Source organism: Zootoca vivipara, chromosome 5 (assembly GCF_965207765.1).
Source record: "Zootoca vivipara chromosome 5, rZooViv2.hap1.1, whole genome shotgun sequence".
Classification (NCBI taxonomy): domain Eukaryota; kingdom Metazoa; phylum Chordata; class Lepidosauria; order Squamata; family Lacertidae; genus Zootoca; species Zootoca vivipara.
Window position 1 is genome coordinate 29,543,106 of NC_142588.1, and position 19,670 is coordinate 29,562,775.

At 40.7% G+C, this 19,670-nt stretch overlaps 1 protein-coding gene across 1 annotated transcript; it reads left to right on the plus strand.

Moving 5' to 3' along the window:
• Nucleotides 1-822: 822 nt before the first annotated feature.
• Nucleotides 823-18,790, plus strand: IPMK (inositol polyphosphate multikinase). The gene is made up of 6 exons (XM_035138519.3): nt 823-1,275; nt 6,887-6,972; nt 10,723-10,819; nt 11,899-12,071; nt 14,968-15,049; nt 16,536-18,790. Exons 1-6 carry the CDS (start codon nt 1,062-1,064, stop codon nt 17,153-17,155), a joined length of 1,272 nt encoding a protein of 423 aa, XP_034994410.1. The 5' UTR covers nt 823-1,061; the 3' UTR covers nt 17,156-18,790.
• Nucleotides 18,791-19,670: the final 880 nt, after the last annotated feature.

The window sequence follows — 19,670 nt, forward strand, 5'->3', positions numbered from 1 at the left end:
AGCTCAGTATGTACTGGGACCTCTCTTCCGCAGAGCACATGCAGAGTGCTTTCTCCCTCTCACCACTCCCTAGACAACTGTAGGGCTGGCCCACTCATGGTGTGTACGCCCTCCAACATTTCTCTGATGAAAACATGGACGTCTTAAGGAAAAGCGGGACATTCCAGGATCAAATCAGAAACTGAGACGGCTTCTGTAAATCCGGGACTGTCCCTGGAAAACAGGGACACTTGGAAGGTTTGCTAATCAGTAGATCCCAGTTGAGATCTTTATCTCTCCATTGTTCCCATAGGGACCAACTCCCAGGGGCCATGGTACCTTTGCCCCCAATAAAATATTGGAGAGGGCTGGGCACCCCCAAAGTTGATGGGCATTGCTATTCAGATGCTGTTTGTGCACTGCATCAGATGTGGGGCAGAGCTTACCTGTGCCAATATTTTATTCAATATTCAATTGAATACCAATATCCAATTATTCAATATCAATATTTTATCCAAGTTGGCACCCCTGATTGCTCCTGATGTAGTAGTAGATCTTCCCTGGCGGAGAAGGGGGCACCTTGGGTCGGACGTGGACCCCTGAGCTTAGAGGGAAGGTTTACCACCGCACAGAAGGGCGCGGCTGCCTGTCAGGTAGCGCCGAGCCCAGGGCCTCTCTTGATAACAGCAGCGCTGCCTCTTCCTCGCGTTCCGAATAACCGCGTAGGGAAAACCATTCAGAAGCAGCCCCCCACCCAAGCCAGGGACTAGCGGCTTCAGTCGCCGCTACTGCGCAGTCTCGCTGCGAGCCGCGCAGGCCCAGTAGCGCCGAGGTGCTGCCTATCTCTCTCCTCAGTGCCGCTTAGTCAGTCGACCCGAGCGGTTGAGGCGGCCAAGGGAAGCCTCCGCTCCGCTCGCCTGAGGGGGTGGAAGCACTGCGGGCGGGGGTGCACGCCATGGAGCCGCGGGCCTGGCCTGGGCTGCGAACGGCGGGTGGCGGCAGCGGAGGCAACGGCGGAGGAGGCCCTTGAAGGCAGGGAGGAGGAGGAGGACGTGGCGGCGGCGGCGGGAGCCTCCGAGGAAATGGCCACCGAGCCCCCGCGCTGTGCGGCGAGCAGGGAGCCCGAGCGGCTTCTTCGGGGAGCCAAGGCGGACGTGCCTCCGGGCTCCTCGGCGTCGTCGTCGGCGGAGGGAGAAGAGGAAGGAGGAGGAGGAGGGAGGAGCGCCCGGCTGCTCAACGGCTGCGTGCCGCTGTCTCACCAGGTGGCCGGGCACATGTACGGCAAGGATAAGGGCGGTAAGTGGCAGGCCGGCGGGGGTGGGTGGGTGCGAATGTGGGGCGAGTCCTAAGGGGAGGCAGGAAGCCGGGATCCCCCCGGCACCCCTTCGGCAGGGAGTGGGAAGGAGTGGGGCGGGAGGGAAGTGGGGCTGCTCAGGTACCCCGCAACCCAACCCAACCCAACCCAAGTCCCTTGGGTCCGCGCTCAGGAATTAGGGTGGGTTTGGATCTGGATACAAAACAACGAAAGCCCAGTTTTTCTGCCTTGGGTGTTATTCCCCCCTCAACGTTTCCAAGGGTGTGTGTGTGTTTATGCACGCGCGCGTGTGTTTTTGGTGTGTTGGAGCCAGTGCCCTAGTGTTAAATAATAAGACTGTACCAGGGCGAGTTTTGTTTTTACTTACGACATCGGTATGTCCTTAATGTTGTGGGTGATACGCTGGGGTTGCTTATGTCTTTTTTTCTGACAGCCCTCTCTCTGAGCCGTGTGAGTAATATTCAGGACGTCCCTTGCGTGCGTGGGGTTGCTTAATTTTCTCTCTCTCTCACTCACACACACACCGCGAATCCGGCCAGAGACCGCTTTGAGGTCTTCTAGTGACTTTTTTTTAAATGGCTGAGTGGTCTTCCCAGGCTCCTTCCCTCGATCCAGCCCCTGAACCCAGCTGAGAATGACTACTGGCTGTGGCTCTATACAACAATAGTATTAATTAAAAATAGGCATGTTAATTGTAAGCCATCTTGAGCAATATGTATAGGAAGGACAGGGTGTGTTACTATATATGACAGCTGAAAATGATGCTCTGAAATGGATTTTCAAAAGTAGAAATTGAAGGTTTTTTTAAATCCACGCAGAACTTCAGCTTGCTTTTTTCCTTACCAAATAACACAGTGGTACTGTATTCTACTGTCTCTGTATACACCTTGGTGGTTTACAGTTAAAAAAAAAATCTTTATTGGGAGTGTACTAATGGAGCAATAATGAAATGATACATTCTCCTTCCTAATAAGCTGTTTAAAGCTCTTTCTTTTATGGTGTCTTTGTTGTGTTTGCTGCTGTACATTTTTCTTTGTTGATTTGGTTTTCTAATAATATGACCTCCCTGCTCTTTCTAAATCTTCAGGGGCATCTACTTACAAGGTCCCTGCTTTTCTTGTTGATACCTAAGCATGTAGTCTCAATCTGAGGTGTTTCGTAGGTTTAATGTTTATGAATAGGAAGTTTTGAAGCTGGGGAAATGACCTGATTCTCTCTTCACCACCCCACCCCAAAGAAAAAATGAAATTGGATTGGTAGGTTTGGAAAATAATGCCTGCGATTCTGCTCCAGAAATCCCAAAAGCAGTTACTTTAATTGAGAAATCTCTTGTTTTGGATTTCTACAGGAAACAAATAGCATGAAGAATAAACACACTGATGTACTCCTGTTTTGAGTAAACAGAAGGTTTGGCATTCATTAGGGAGAAATTTCATCACTATGCAGAAAATGTGTTTATCCTTGTATTCACATTGTGTTCTGTGGCAAATGGACATGAATACAATGAGGAACCTAAAGAGATTGTGCCATTTAAAGTGATTTATATGGTAACTAGAGGGGATTTACATGTGCATATATAAGATGCCTTTACAAGAGACAGATTCTGGTTGGTCTATTTTTCTTGCCTAGCTAGGTTCTTCTAGTCTTTGTATTAAACAAACCAGACATGATCAGCCAGTATTAGACAGATGTATCTGCACTAAGATGAAGTGGAAAAGTGCCTGATCACTTAACCATGGTTAGGTTTTTGAGCATACTGGTTGCTTCTTCTCCCACACCTCTTCATCCCCTTCTTTGGCAGGTATTTGTAAAGTTGCTTGATACCACCCAAATACCCTGCCCGGGTGGGAGAGAGGAAGGAGAACGGATTATGTTTTTGTTTATATGATACTATATTGACCGAGATGGAGGTGAGTGAATGAACTGGCTGTGTAACCTGTGCTTAATGCTTCTGGGGATGTTTTGGATGTCTGGTTGGCAACAAATAGTTGGGTGGGGATTAGCGGTGTTGTGAGTATAGTTTCTGGGAATACTTGAGAGTGAGGTTCATATGTAAAGGAGTGCTACAGTTGTATCTGGGACATGTTACTGTGGAGGTGGAAGTGTGGATACAATTTCTATGTGGAATTGTTACTGTATTTGATTTTGACTCGCATTTTTTAAAATTAGGAGCATATTTTGTTTTCCTCTTAATTATGCTGCTTTAATGTCTTTATCGTATTTTTGTACTTAATTTTCAGTTTAATATTTATTGAGATTTTGGAATTTGATATTTTAAGATGGGTTGTAGTCCACTTAGAGAATTTTTTTAAAAATAGAAAGTGATATAGAAATGATTTGAATAAATAACCAGGGTGCTGTTGCTGAGAAGACCCTCTAGCAAGTTGTAGATCACCTGATTGATGTATGCCCCCTTTTCTTCAGTAACTGCACTAGATAGTTTCTCTTAACTCATTCACACTTGTAGAGTACTCATATTGAGTTCAAAAAGTGGTGAAAATTGACATTTCTTGAATTTGCACCCTATCCTTTCTTCCAGGAAGCTCATAGCAATGTGTGTTAGCACCAAAACAATGTCATGATTCAGGTTAAACTGGTAGAGGGTGATTTGCCCAAGGCTGTGCAATAAATTTCGAAACTGAGCAGGAATAATGAAAGTGGGTCTTACACATGTTCAAGCTCAACACGTAAATATTCATCCCCATCATATTTTTGCATATGCAGCTTTATATTTTGATAAGATGCAATTATTCATTTTTATAACATTGTTTACCCATGTAAATAAGATAGTTACAAAAGCATAGGTTCAAATGAAACAACTGAAAGCAAGGATTTCACAAGAACACTGGTTTTCTCCTGAAAGGAGAGGATTTTTAAGTGAGAACATAGATTGTTTAGCTGCAATTTTCATGATTAACCTTCCTCACTGACTTCTGCTTAAGCCAACATCCTTCTAAGGTCATAGTGTGTGTCTCTTCTCTAGGGAGGGGGGGAAACCATGATTGAGAGCTATCCCTGTTGCAGTCAACCTCAGGAATAACAAATTTGCATGGATTATAAGAAGTTGAAGTTCAGGGCTCTGACATGTACATGGTAGTGGATACAGAATTTAGCTTCCAGATTTTTTTAAAAAAGTGTTTCTACCCTTGTTGACTACAAATATAGGTATGAAAATGAAAGGTTAATGCCTTCTGGAATCTCAGAACCTAAAGTGGTGATGGAATGATATTTAAAACAAGAAAATAAGCAACTCTCCTACACTTGCGTAACTCACACAGATCACATGATATATATATGTGTGTGTGTGTGTGAGAGAGAGAGAGAGAGAGAGAGAGAGAGAGATGCAGATTTGGGGTCACCTTGGAGCAGATTTTCAGGGTTTATTTTTTAAGTGCAGAGTGCTTACAGCCTTCCTTATGTTAGTGTAACTGCATTTTATTCCATCTGATGTATTTTTCTGTTCTCCCAACTCTTCCTCACTGCTGAAATTTAGATTATTGTTACTGTGGAGTGTCATGTATATTAGAGTTCTGTGAATGAAAGATATTTTTTAAACACTTTGCATATTCATAAGGTGAGATCTACTATGTCATTCTATATTATATTTATACTTTACTTACTTCCACAGGTTATCTTGGGATATAAGAATATCAATGGCTTTTTAAGTGCTGGCTATATTTCCTCCAGTATCAGAGCTAGTATGTATGCTTCTGAATGCCAGCTGGGTATAATAATAGGATTGAATCATAAAATTGTAGAGTTGGAAGATAGTGCTACTGCAGTCATGTCCTGCTCATGGGCTTCGCATAGGCCAGTGTTTCCCAACCAGTGTGCCGCCAGATGTTTTGGGACTACAACTCCCATCATTCCTGACCACTGGTCTTGCTAGCTAGGGATGATGGGAGTTGTAGTCCCAAAATATCTGGAGGCACACTGGTTGGGAAACACTGGCATAGGCATCTGGTAGTCACTGTGGGAAGCATAATGCTGAACTGGAGTCCTTTGATCTGATCCAGTAGGGCTCTATATATGGTTTCCATACATAAAATCATAGAATCACAAATACAAAAAAGTAAACATGACAGTCTATATATTCCACTATTAATCAGTGGAGCACATTAAAATACCCTTTTAAGTTCCCCAATTAAAATTTGTTGTAGTAAAGCTTTGCTTTTGAAAAATAAACAAACTTGGGCTGAAGTAGTCTTTCATGAGCAAATAATTATGAAGTATTGCGGTCATCACTGAAAAGATCTTACTTCTCTTATCACTGTCCCAGCTTCTTACCTTAAATTGCATTTCCCTAGTTGCTAGGACACACAGAATTTCAAAAAGTAGAGAAACTCCCATGAGAGTTGCTCTCTCCACTATCCTAGAAAAAGGCTGTTCTGACATGTGCTCTGAATAAAGGGAATTTATAATAGAGGTGGGAAGGGGTAAACACTCATATTTTGCTTGTGTGACAAAGTGGTTTTGATTGTGGCTTCACTCAGGGTTGCATAATGTGACCATGATAACAACAAAGAATTATTGCTGAAAATAACATTATGTTCAATTTTACCTGGAAGCTGAATTTTTACTTTTACTAATAATAAAGTCCAGAGGCTGATTTTTATAACTATAGCCATTACTAAATCGAAACCTTGGTTATTTTTCAACTAGTGGAGATAACATTTATTGTAGTCTGTTGTCCTAATGGTAATACGGCAGCCTAGAATGAGCCTCAATTTTAATTTGTGACATTGTGGTTGTATTAATATTGCCTGTCTTGAATAACATCATTAGAAAGAAATACATGATATTGAAGTTTCATTTGGATCCAAAGGGCTTATTCCAGTAGTTGCAAATGATTGTTTAAGGATTAAAATTTAAGTTACCACTGCTGTGAAGAAACTTCAGTGAGATGAAACTGTTCAGAACTAACACTGTTTTGGTGATTGAAAAATAGCAGAGAAGTTAGCTGCAGAATAACAAAACTCTTGCTCCACATTTGTCCTGGTTCTTGCGTAACTAGATCATGGTTCAGCATTACGCGTGAACCCTTCCCAGCAGCTTATCTATTGTTTCCTTATTGCCAGTAAATCATGATTTGAAGCCATGGTTTGTTGCTTATGACTTCGTTTTAGCTATGGCTTGGCATTACATGTGAGCTCAGCACTTTCCTTAGCCACAGTTTGCTTGGCTACTCCACCCCAGATGCTAGCACCATGGTACAAATGAATGAGGCTAGAGCAGATGGGAAGCAGACCAAACTTTGGAGAAACAAACCATAGTTTGACAAATCTGTGGGATAGTTTATGGTTGACTACTGATTTGTTAAACAAATCATGGCTTAGCATTACATGCAAACCTAGCCAATGTGTGAAAGGCTTGCCTGGTCTTCAGGATAAGTACCAGACTCTAAAGAAAAGGTTTATTTTCTCTGTTTTATTGATTTCATTTAAAGAAAGCTGCTTCCTAACACGAACTCTTACTTTTTTCCCTAAGAAGAACTCCTGGTTTTTTTTGATCATTTAGTGTATATACTAGATTATGTTATCATAGTTTGACTCAAAAGCATGCTGAAGTTAAGATGTATTTGTTGTTTCCTAGGCATCCTGCAGCATCCTGATGGCACAGTCCTCAAACAATTGCAGCCACCACCTCGAGGGCCCAGAGAACTAGAATTCTATAACAAGGTAAATGTTTTCTAATTAATCCTCTAACTGAAGTTATGCTTTTTTTTGTTGAATTGAAGCATCCCTGTGTTTAATTATCAATGGGAACCTCTGTGCATAACATTAATACCCCAACTTAGCACATAAATGGCAAACTCAATATGGTAGTCTTGATCAGTGCCAGAGACTGATTATAGATATGGGAGGAAAATGACATACTTTTGAGCTTTTGACATCAGTGGGTCTTGAGTATGACTAGTGTTTTTTGATGTCTTCCACTGTCAGTAATGTTCGAGTGCATCTCTTTACTGACAGTCTCAGAGGTCATCTTGTGTACACAACAGACACACTGGTAGTTTCATCATATGCCTGTTTGGTTGTTGGGCATCTATCCATAACTTTGTTCTTGTTTTTCTATATTCCATAAGTGAGCTTCATGCTAGCTGTGATGTGGCCCTATTGGCAATTGCAGTAGCTTATTTGATTAACTAGGGGGCTATTTAGGCATGGAAGCCTCTGGAGGAACGAAGACTGGTTTATGCATTGAAGAGGGAGTGGTACATTGCACCAAAAAAGGTGTGATATTGGAGTAAAAGCCAGTTTGGTTAAGGGGGTGCTAGAATGCTCCTGCTACCCTGTTTCCCTAAAATCACTTTGTAGAGGAACCCGGGGTTATGTAGCGAGTTACTGGATCTCATGGCATAGGTGGCACATCTTTGAAGTTAACTGTTATCAGTAGGACAAAATAATATTGCAAATAAATGTAGAAACCATTCTTGGGGAATGAAATGACAACATACATTTCGTTGAGTCAGAGTGAATTATGTACTTTCTACCAGAGTTGCCTAAAGTTACATTAGTGTGCACGTGGAGAGAAAATGTAAATAGTTCATTAATATATGAGCTCTTGGAACAGTCTGTGCTGAAACATTTGGTTGCAAATGAGTCCACTCGCTATTAAAGCCAAAGGCAGTGTGATCCTCATTCAGGAAATGTCTCCTATAGCCAAGTATTTTTTTCTGCTAATCAGACCTTACAACTTCTTCAGTATAAGTAATTTGATTATTTTACTATTCCTATAGCTGGATACCTATATTGATTTGGTTTTTAGGGGGTGGGGGATTTGAAAAAGGAATCAATTCACCAGAATTTGTAGTGCGTTAACAATAATAGAGTCCTAAAATAAACCTTTTAGCAAGCTTCAGCTTTTTCCTGACCTACATAGGAGACAGGCAAGGCAGCCTGTGATCTGTCACCTGGCTTCTCTTGGTGATAGAAAATACAATAGTTCAGGCAGACAAGAGTTTGAAGGCATTTTTTCTCTTTATAAGTATATATAATGGGCAACAGTAGTTTGTAAATCCAGCAACTCATTTGTATGGTCTTGTTCATTTCCTTTTTAAGTGTAACTAGAATAACAGGACTGACTGTCATTCTGTCTCTGAAAAGTATTTCCTTAACATTTTTCCTCTGCGGTTGTTATTGCCAACTAAGGGTCAAAATTTAATATTGAGTAGAAATTTTAAAAATTGCATTGGTGTCACATTAGGAATTAGTTGTTGAGTTGCATGTTTAAATATTCTTTCTGTTCTTCATTCATGGTGTGGCTTTGCTGCAATTGAATGACAAGTCATGAACTGTACAAAATAAATAATTGCATCCCTCTAACAAAAATTAGGTATCTTTTGGCAGTAGAAACAATGCACTTTAATTGTTTTACAAATTCAATCAATGATAAAGCTGCTAATGTTACAGTACACAAGTTTTAATGTTACAGTACACTCTACTCTGCCTTCCCCCCCCCTCCTCCCCTTCTTGGAAATGTAAACCCACAGTTGGTAGGCTATGTTAAGAGTTCCTGTATTTACTGGATGCTTTCTAGGGTTATACCAATCCAATAGCTTTTAAAGGCCATTTAGTTTAGGAATTTGGGGTGGGGTGGGAGAATGCAGTTGTTTAATTCATCACTGAAAGATCCTCCTCATACTTGATTTTGCCATAACTGAAGATGAAAGGGAGACCAGACTTGTCTCACTGTGCCCCATCCTGCCACTGGTACACCTAAGAATGTTTTGATTAGATTGACTCACGCTGCACAGGATCCCTAAAACACATTTGTGTGCTTTAGTGCTGTCAAACTCAGAATTTCAATTTGGGGTGGGTTATATATATATATATATATATATATATATATATATATATATATATATACCGTGTTTCTCCTAAAATAAGACGTGCCTCTAAAATAAGCCATGGCACGATCTTTTAAAGGCAAAAAAAAATAAGACATCCTCCCAAAATAAGACGTGTCGGGGTACCGGTACCTACCCGACCCTGACGTTCGCGGGACCCTCCTAGGCAGGAGGAAATAGCCGCCTCAACCCTGCTGTGAGGCCGTAGCAGGAGACCCGGGAACTCCCCTGCGGAAGAATCGGGCATGCGCGCAAAAAACAAGTAAGCGGCGGCTGATCCTTCTGGCCCCGATGCCGTCCGACGCCACGAGGAGCTGCAAGAAAGGAGCCTCAAATGAAAGGGGGAGCGTGAGCGCTCCAACGCAGCCGTTGCTGGAGTTAGCCCCCAGGCGTCTCCAACCGAGAAGAAGCTCCGCAGAAAGCCCCCTAGGAAGTTGGAGAAAAGGCAGCTTCGTTGCTGAAGCCGCACACACCGCACACACCGCCGCTCTCCAGCTGATCGGCGGGGAAGCGCCCGCCCAGGCGCTGTAGGGGCGGACTCCAAGCACAGCTTCCTGAGCGCTAATGGCTTCTCGAGCACTGGCGGGGTGGTCGCGCAGGCAGGGGACTCCCAGCAGCTCGGAGCTGCTGCTGAAGAGAGCACACACGCCGCACAAAAACGGCACCCCACGGCTCAGGAGTTCGCGGCACCGTGCTCTTGCTCCACGGATGCCTGTAAAAAAAAACACTGCAAAAACAAAACAAATGGAAGAGAGGTGAAGTTAAGGGCTGGTGGAGGAAGGAGAGAGAGCTAAAAGGGGAGAGGGAATCGTCCAGCGACGCGGTCAACCGATGATCCGAATGCTTCAGGTGCCGGGGCAAAGCCCCAGCCGCGCCGCACTGTGTGAAGCCCAGGGACCCGGCAGCGGGCGGCGCGCGAAGCTGCAGGAGCCGGCAGGAGCCGGCAGCAGCCTCAGCCGTGCCGCGTGAAGCCCTGGGACCCAGCAGCAGGCTCAGCGGGCGGCGCAAGAAAGCCCCGTACCATACTTAATAATGCTGTACCATGCTTACCGGTAATAAAAAAATAAGACATCCCCCGAAAATAAGCCGTGATGTGTTTTTTTAGAGGAAAAATAAATATAAGACGTGTCTTATTTTAGGAGAAACACGGTATATAGCAAAATGCTTATTTTTTATAGAAGACTTAACAGTAGTCAAACCTTCTGGCACAATTTACAGCATTTATTCTAAGAGACACTTTGTTTCCTTTCTAAATGGATATTTCTCATTGAGTGTGAGGTTTTAAACATACAGACGGTAAGATTCAACTAACAAGTCCTGTTAGTGGAAGCCCTGAGCAGGGTCTTTAGGTTGTATACCCCTGAAACTGGTTGGGTGGTGGTGGTTGGAAGAAGTGCTGGGACAGCGTGCAGGGGTACAAGAAGGAATTGTTCCATCTGGCAAGCCGAAATGCTTGTGCTGAAGATTACCTTAGCATGGTGTTGAATTCCTCCCATAAGTTCTAAATATCCAAATGTAATCTGCCACAAGAGGGAATTGAGTGGTTTGTTGCAGTTCAAACATATTTCTTTTATTTCAGGTGTATGCTGCTGACTGTGAAGACTCTGTGTTTCTAGAACTCCAAAAATATTTGCCAAAATATTATGGAACCTGGTCATCACCTACTGCACCCAATGGTACTGCTGTTAGACACACAGTGCAATAAGCACTAATTTTTTGGCAACTGCTTGGGAAATGGTTCTGAAAATGCCAGAAACTAAGTATTTGAGCACAGCATGATAAATCCTTATCGTGTAGAACATCATGAAACAATATATTGCTATGCTTTTTAGATGGAAAAATGTCATGTAAATAAGGGCTGTTTTCTGCAAACTCAATTGATTCTTCAGTAAGATCCAATTTAGCATATTTAGGTCTATTGCAGAATTTGTATGTCCAAATACACCTTCTGCTCACAGCAACAGGGGTACCACTAGTAGGGTACAGTAGTCTTGCAGGAAAATAATAAGATGACCACCACCAAGAATTAACAATTGGCAATTTAAAGCATGCTAAAGGGCTTATTATTATCTTTTAACATTTTATACTTTCTCAGAATGTTAGTTACAATTTGCTTCATTGAAAGGATGGCTACTGTAATTATTTACATTCTTACACAGGAGTCTGACACTGACCTGGACAGCAGATTTCATAATAAAAATAATTTGTAAAACACTACTAGTATATTAACTTATACAACACTGTCTGATAGTGAGAAGAGATATAAAAATAGACACAATGATATAAAATCACAGACTAAAAGGAGTCATAAATGGGAAATTAGATGGTTAATATAATGCTTGTTATAAGTAATTTAAACACACACACACACACACACACACAACTACTTTACATTTCTTGCAAGTCACCTTGAGACTCATGGTACAAGACAAGTAGCTACATCCTTATTATAATATAACCATTTAAAACATCTAACCACCTCAAACATTGCTAAAATGGATGGAAATGGGGCAAGGAGGCAGCAAAGTTGGGAAGCTTTGGGTTGTTGGTGGCAGAATACAGGTGTATGTATGCACACCAGTGGAGCCACCTCCCCAGAACTTCCCTGACCCCATCCATCCTTGCAAGCCTGGCAGCACTACCAGGAGGACGCCATCTTTGAGCCACTCCTGCGCTTATGTACTTTCCACTGACCTCTAATGAGTAGGTTGGTTAGATTATGATATTGATCTGGTTTATTCTGAATTGTTAACAGATTTGTACCTGAAACTGGAAGATGTGACACACAGATTTAAAAAGCCATGTATAATGGATGTAAAAATAGGCCAGAAAAGCTATGATCCATATGCTTCTGCTGAGAAGATTAAGCAACAAGTCAGCAAGTACCCATTAATGGAAGAGATTGGGTTCTTGGTGCTAGGCATGCGGGTAAGATGCAATTCTTCATTGGATTTTAAATCTTTTTATGCCCTTGACAACATGGGGGCAACTAAAATCATGTTTAGATGATATTTTCCCCCCAGAAAGATGTTAGGAGTCAGCATGCTTGGGGTTTGAATGTTTTCTGTCATGCCATGTTCCCTGCTTCCCTTATTGCAGGGAGATGTAGGTGACTGAATGGAGGCAATCTGCATTCACATCTCATTAATAATAATGAGAAAAGAAGTGGGTAGGGTTGGCGATCCAAGGAAGACCTAACAAAATAAAAAAATTCCTTCTAGTAGCACCTTAGAGAACAACTAAGTTTGTTATTGGTATGAGCTTTCATGTGCATGCACATTTCTTCAGATAAACTGAAACAGAAGTCACCAGACCCTTATGTATAGTCAAAGGGTGGGGAGGGGTATTACTCAGAAGGGTGGTGGGAATGGGTGATTGGCTGATAGGTGTGATAAACCGGTTGACAACTGTTAATGACTGCAATTGGTCTTACAGGGAAAAACAAGGGTCTGGTGACTTCTGTTTCAGTGTATCTGAAGTAGTGTGCATGCAGACGAAAGCTCATACCAATAACAAACTTAGTTGGTCTCTAAGGTGCTACTGGAAGGAATTTTTTTTAAATTTTGTTTTCACTATGGCAGACCAACACAGCTACCTACCTGTAAAAGGAAGACCTATTATCGATTTGTCTTTTGAGTACAATAATCTGAACAGCATCTTCAAGACTTTATTTTTTCTTTTTATAAAGAAGATTGTACTTAGTCCAGATGTGAACTTTGATAATATATTTCTTTTTATCTTCCTGGTTTTCTCACACAGCTCTATCCTTCCTCATCATATTATATTCTCAATAGTTCCGCCTCTTGCACTCCATACTTACATTCCATTTCATTGTTCTATTCAGTAACACCACCAAATAGCTAGATTTGTTAATTTGGTTATGATGGGTTGCATTCAGAAATCTAAGCTAATCTAAGCTGTTCACAGCAGTCCTCCAGAGAGCTAACATATTGTGTTGATAGCTTGGCTTATCCCTTCAGACCTTTGGTGCAGCATGGTGATAAACTGCAACAGTCTTGCATAGTATTGTGTTAGTGAAGCATTAATTGACTTTTAATGTGAAAGATTTGGCTTTTAACTGTATAAACTGAATTCTGATGCTGAAGCGCATTCAGAACCTTAAAAAATAGCCTTCAGGCAATAGATTATAATTGTAATTTCCCTAGCCAAGTCGAAGAAAAGAAACAACATGTTTTCTGTTTGGTCCTCATGGAGACATCAATGAGGCAGGCTCTAGTTATTAACCTATTCTATCAGTATATTACTGAAGGTGGATGATGTTGTTTGGCACTTGAATTTGACAGGCATTTTTGGTCTGTGTTCATAGATGTTTAGGGAGCTATTAATGTTCTGTACTGTACGTGATATTCAAGTTCTTTAGTATTTATTTATTTTGCTGCCCAGTGGCTTTCTTGTAGTGCCAAACACATGTTCATTAACATTTGGTGGGAGCCCTATATTTGCTGTTAAAGCAGCCCTATATTTGTGCTTAACTTTTAGATCTGCCATTCTGGGTTGGCATAAAATAGGTCAGCAAAAAATCTGTTCCTTTAATATAATGAAAATGGGCAGATATATATATATATATATATATATATATATATATATATATATATATATATATATATATATTTGCTGCATTTCCTATGTTTGCAGGCATCTCTCTGAGATTTTAATTGGAATGCCATGGTCTGAAGCCTGTACCCTGTTTCTCATATTTTAAGACATACCCATAAAATAAGCCATAGCAGGATTTTTAAGCATTCAAGGAATATAAGCCATACCCCGAAAATAAGACATAGTGATAGGCGCAGCAGCAATGCCGGCTGTGGCAGTAGGAGGAGGAAAAAATAAGACATCCCTTGAAAATAAGCCATAGTTTGTTTGTTTTTTGAGGAAAAAATAAATATAAGACGTGTCTTATAATATGAGAAACACGGGTATAATAATAATAATAATAATAAATAATTTTATTAAATTATATAAATAAATAAATGGGCGGGGTATAAATAATTTGGCTGGGTTTCTGGTGGACCTTGCTGAATGCACTGTCTACTGCTTCTGTTTTTGTAGTTACTGAGAATGAAAAAAGTCTATCAGTTCATTTGCTGTCCCATGTCACAGATATAATTTAAATGTTGTTTTAGTGATCTTATTCTAGATATTTTTTTTGTTTCTAAATGTGCTGCTGTTGGCGGTTATATGCACACATATTTTTATATTCATTTGATTTCTATTTTTATGCAGCATGTTTATTGTTTTACAGACAGACTTGTTTTGCAATGATGTTTGGTCAGAAACTTATATGTCTGAGTTTAGACATTCTGAACGCCCGTAACTTTATTTGCACTGGTTTCTTGTTTTTGGACTGTAAAGTATAGCGAGGTATATAACATAAACCGTGATCAACTCCCGCCTGGAAACCAATGTCCCCACTGTGGAAGGACGTGAGGATCCAGAATTGGCCTCCACAATCACTTGCGGACCCATTGTTAAAATCGTGTTTATGGAAGACAATTTTACTCGGCTACGAGTGATCGCCAAATAATAATAAGAAGAACATCTCACTGATGTAATATTCCATTGAAAAAGCTATATCTGAATATACAAAGTTTATGATGTTCTCAATGTGAACTTGCTGAGTTTGGATTGCTAGATAGATCCAGCTCATAAAATAGTTCCAGAGATGTGTGGATAAAGCATTTTTTTTTGGGGGGGAGCCTTCTTTTGTATGCTGAAGAGTAAATTGGAACTAGCCCTAGGACAAAGACATTTTTTCAGAAATCAGATGGCAAAATTACATTATTATTTTGTGTGTTTTAAGGTTTATCGCGCCCATTCTGACAGCTATGAGACGAAGAACCAGCATTATGGAAGAGGCTTAACGAAAGAGACAGTAAAAGATGGTAATGTTTGGATTTAGACCAGGTTGTAGTACTACTATTTTAGGCCTTTATTACAAGACTGTGTGCTTATAAGCTACACGTAGCTTGTCTCATAGTTAATAAAATTGAGGACAATATAATAAAATCCTCTAGCATGCAGGATTGCCAGGGAAGGGAAGGGAAGGAAGTGGGATCATTCTGACTTGGGGTTAAAGGTGGGAGAGCTCGGATGGGGGAAATGTGTGTATCTCTGACTTACCGGTAGCTTTGGATGAGGGAGTTAAGGCAGCATAGCCTGCCTGTGCCAGGAACCTCCTAAATCACATGGAGATGCACTGGATCCTAATCTGCTCATCCTGGCAGATCCTGCTATAGGATTGCTCCCCATGAATATTTTATTGTGCAGTCCCAGCTCTTTCGTTATAAGTTCTAAGCATGAATGAATGAAATTTATTATGGTCCTAGACCAGATTCACATATCGTACTAAGCGAACATAAAACACAGTAGAATTAAGTTTGACTTATAATCGAATATGACAATAAACAATATGAATATGACAGCCATTAGAAATGTGGTTTAGGTCTTAGTCTCTAAAATATTATCTAGAGCTTGCATCTGTAATAGCACAGCTTGTTCCCAGAGTTTTACGCCAGGTGCGCAAAATTTGGCCACCCTTAGCGTGATCTCTGGATCCTTATCCTCCATGAGGGTTCTGAGCATTGATAGTATGTTTTGAGGGTTTAAAGTGATTCCCATAAACTCTCACAATAATCCTGGAAACCAGGTCAGTTGTACAGTGCAATCACAACTCACTTAAGGGTTCAGTTCCAGAAGCAGCACACACATGCAGAATTGTGCATAGTCAAAAGCTGCCTGCTGGAAGGGTGGGGGGACCACCTCATGGAGGATCTCCCTGCATCTCCACTGCCAGGGGAAGAAGAAATCTTGCCTTGGCAGCAAGACGAGTATGGAAGCAGTAGAGGCAAATGAATGAAGAAGAAACCTAGTTCCTTCAGCTGCAGAAGGGAGGAGAAAGGCAGACAGAAGCTGCAACACTGTTCCAGCTTTTTGTTTCTGCCTGTATGTCTCTAGGTTGGCCTCTCTCTTCCCTTCTGCAGCTGGGATTTTTTTTCTTCCTCACTTCCCTGCTCATCATGCAGCTGAGAGAGGTGCATTTCTTATTCCTCTTGCTTAAGTGCATGTAAGAAGTGAGACTTGAACCAGAGAACACCAGAATAAATCAGACACACTCGCTCTGAAATAGAACCTTTAACATTGCAATTAATATTTTGATGATGGGAAATTTGAATTGGGGTGCTTGTCTGAATTTGGGGGGGGGCATATTATCAGCTGACTGTGAATAGCAACTTAAATCTGAATTCTGTTATATGAATAGCTGTGAATTTGTTGTCAATTTTGCTTTTTGGAAGCTAGGGCACCATTGCTATACTGCAGTTTGAACTTTCCAGTCAGTGGGTATTAATTTTACTGGTTTCTTTCTTGCAGGTGTGGCTCAGTTTTTCCATAATGGATTCTACCTGAGAAAAGATGCCGTAGCTGCCAGTATTCAGAAGATTAAAGAAATACTGCAGTGGTTTGAGAAGCAGAAGCAGCTTAACTTTTATGCAAGTTCTTTACTATTTGTCTATGATGGCTTGTACCCGATGGCAACTACATGGTTAAATGATGGCAGTCTGGTCGAGAAGGCAAGAGTGTCCAAGGGTCAAGTGCCAAGTGGTGGTACATTGGAATATAATAATAACATTCGTGTCATCAGCTCTACAGAGAATGGCAAGGTAGAGACCTCTGTAGGCAAAGGCTTCTCTAAAATGTATGCACTTCACAAAAGGCACCAGAGTCAAATTTCCCTTAAAGTTGAAACTGTGGAACAAGACAACATATGGAAGAGCAGTGCTTGCCTTTCACAAGAACATCTGAATGGAAATGTTATACCTCAGCTGGAAAAAGTTTTCTGCCACATGCCTACTACGCTGCCAGAAAGCATGGAGGTTGAAGTCAGGATGATAGATTTTGCGCATGTGTTCCCCAGCAACACTCACGATGAGGGCTATATTCATGGTCTGAAGAATTTAATTACCGTCCTTCAAAATATTTTAGATACTTAAACTTTTTGCTATGATTTCTACTGGGGGCCAATTATAATGAAAAGCAACAACATTTCTGCACTTGTGATTCTGTTATATGTTGGTTTGTATTGTTCTACATTTTACTTGTCTTTGTACTTTTGGTAGGATGATCAAGTATTTTATAATCTTACTCAGGAAAATTATTCTGTAGTTTCTTACAGTTTAGTAAGAGAGAAGCTAATGAGATTTAACTGGTAATCGTAGGAACTTGCATTTAACTTGTGAAGCTTAGCTAAATTTGGGGGATGATTTGTGTCGGATAAAATGGTAGAGCTTTCTCATACCCTTAAATATTTTTAGTTAATCAGAGTCCGCCCATGCAGGCAGAACACTGAGCCATATCTCTAAATAACGGGTTATTAGGAGAATATTAGAATATTATCCTTAGGTGTTTACTACATCTTTAGAACTGGAGCATTTCTGAGGGATAAATACTTAAAAATCTGTATTCTAATTGAACCAGCATTTTAGTGTGAGGTGATCATACTGCTTCGTTCTTAAAATTGGGTAGGTATGTTCATCTTTTCATGGCTAAACTTAAAACTATACTCGAACAGTGTAATTTATTATGAGTGCTATTGAAATCTTTTTCAAAACTTATGAAATAGGAGTTGTCTGCCATGTAAAGATGTTAAATGCTGTTTTGAAATATTTGTGTCAGATTTTGTGCCCTATTTTGTTTATAAGCTTTATATTTAGATATTCAACTAGGAGTTGCTTTGGACATTGCAGAAAAACAGCAAAATAATATATACTAGTGAGTCTACAATGTCTAAAGTCAGTTATAAAAAATAAGGTAGTACTATGGCCATTCATTGTGTGGGCAATTTTGTAAAATTGCACAGCCAGTGGTTGAGATAGTTTTAAGAGGTTGCAGTTGGAGAGAGTATTTAAAGAGTTGTCCAGTCTCTTAAGTTGCATCTTCTTGAAATCCTCTCATCCAAGGAATGTATGAACACCAGAAATAAGTCCATGTTGAAAAATGGTCATTATAAACCAGGGTCTTCGAAATTATTAAATTCCCTATGGTGAGATTAAGGACTGCTTTATCAGACATAATGCTACACATTGATAAATATAAGCAGATAGAAGCCAGAGACTCATGTAGAGGATGTTTAAAGCTTACATCCACATTTTGGAACAAACCACAGTTTCTGTTAATTCCAAATACAGGATTTTATTTATTTTTTATTTAAAAAACTGAGTTAGTCCAATTGAACCAGAATTGCACTGCGGCTTAATATTGTAGTTTCAATAAGCCACAGTTTACCTGTATTACGATATAATGGGAAACTACATTTTGGAACAAACCATAAACAGTACCTATAAACGCTTTCTTGTGCTCGAACAGGAGGGGAGAATTTATGAGTCCAAGGCAAGAATTTGTGAGTCCAAGGCTTGTGTCCGCTTGCTCTCTTAGCATTGCATTTGAAATGGGCCTTATCGTGCAGACGTTGGGCGGGCTGATACAAGAGGGCTTCCTTCTGGCAGCATGTGCATCTCCATAAACATAAAAAAGGCAGAAAGGAGAGTATGGACCGCCTTCAACTAATGTGTCCTGGTAGTGGAAGCCTGTGCAAGGACTTTTGTTAGCTTAATGGAGCTTCCCCTGTGCCCCCCCCCCAATGGCTCTAGAGTGTCAGGAGACCCCCAAAGCAGGAGGAGGTAGAGTGTGAATGTTTTGCCTGGCAAGCTTAAGTACTTGTGCTGATTAATGATTGGCATAGCTCTACAACGAATTTCTCCCTAGGTGACATTGCACAACACCCCACAGCAATTCTCATGGGCATATTTCAGAATCTGTCTAGCATGGAAATGGTTGCAGCCAAATCCAGTGATACAAGATGGAAAATTGTACGAATCAGATTTTTTTCTGGAAAATCTTTCAGTGCTTTATTTTTTCCATGGAATTCCCCCCCCCCCTTTTGTAAGTTTACTAATAACTACATACCAACTGCAAATACAGTATAAGGCAAACTTGGCAGTTTTGACATTTTAGCTTTGTTTATGAAACACAGGTAAATTAAGTCACTTTCTATAATCCATCAGAAAAAATTCTAGCATAAATTATGCTGTGTAAATTAAGTTTACTTAATTTGCATAGGGAAAAATATCCTCCACCACTCCCTGAAATCCTTATCACTGGGAAATGCTTTTTAACCAAATGTCCATTTTCTAGTAGTGCCTGTTAAGGAGAACACTTTGCTTGGTTTCAAAACTACCAAGAACCAAAGGGTCCTGTCACTGAGCAGGCCCTACTTGGAAACACCTTTACAACAATGCTGTAAGGGAATTTTGTAAACAGACATGCGCTCCTGCATTTGATCACTCCCCCCCCCCCCACAAAACTTTTTAGAAGGAAAGCTACAATTTTAGGATTAATTTCAATGTTCTGCTAATACTGCTTCATTGTATAGTGTTCTGTAGGCTAATTGGACATAATAATTTATCAGAGTTTTGTGTTTTCACTTTCTAAGGTTCACTAGAATACTGA

Coding starts and splice junctions, on each gene's coding strand:
- IPMK (XM_035138519.3), top strand. CDS start 1,062: ATGGCCACCGAGCCCCCGCGCTGTGCGGCGAGCAGGGAGCCCGAGCGG. Junction 6,973..10,722: donor AACTAGAATTCTATAACAAG/GTAAATGTTTTC, acceptor CTTTTATTTCAG/GTGTATGCTGCTGACTGTGA. Junction 10,820..11,898: donor ATCACCTACTGCACCCAATG/GTACTGCTGTTA, acceptor AATTGTTAACAG/ATTTGTACCTGAAACTGGAA.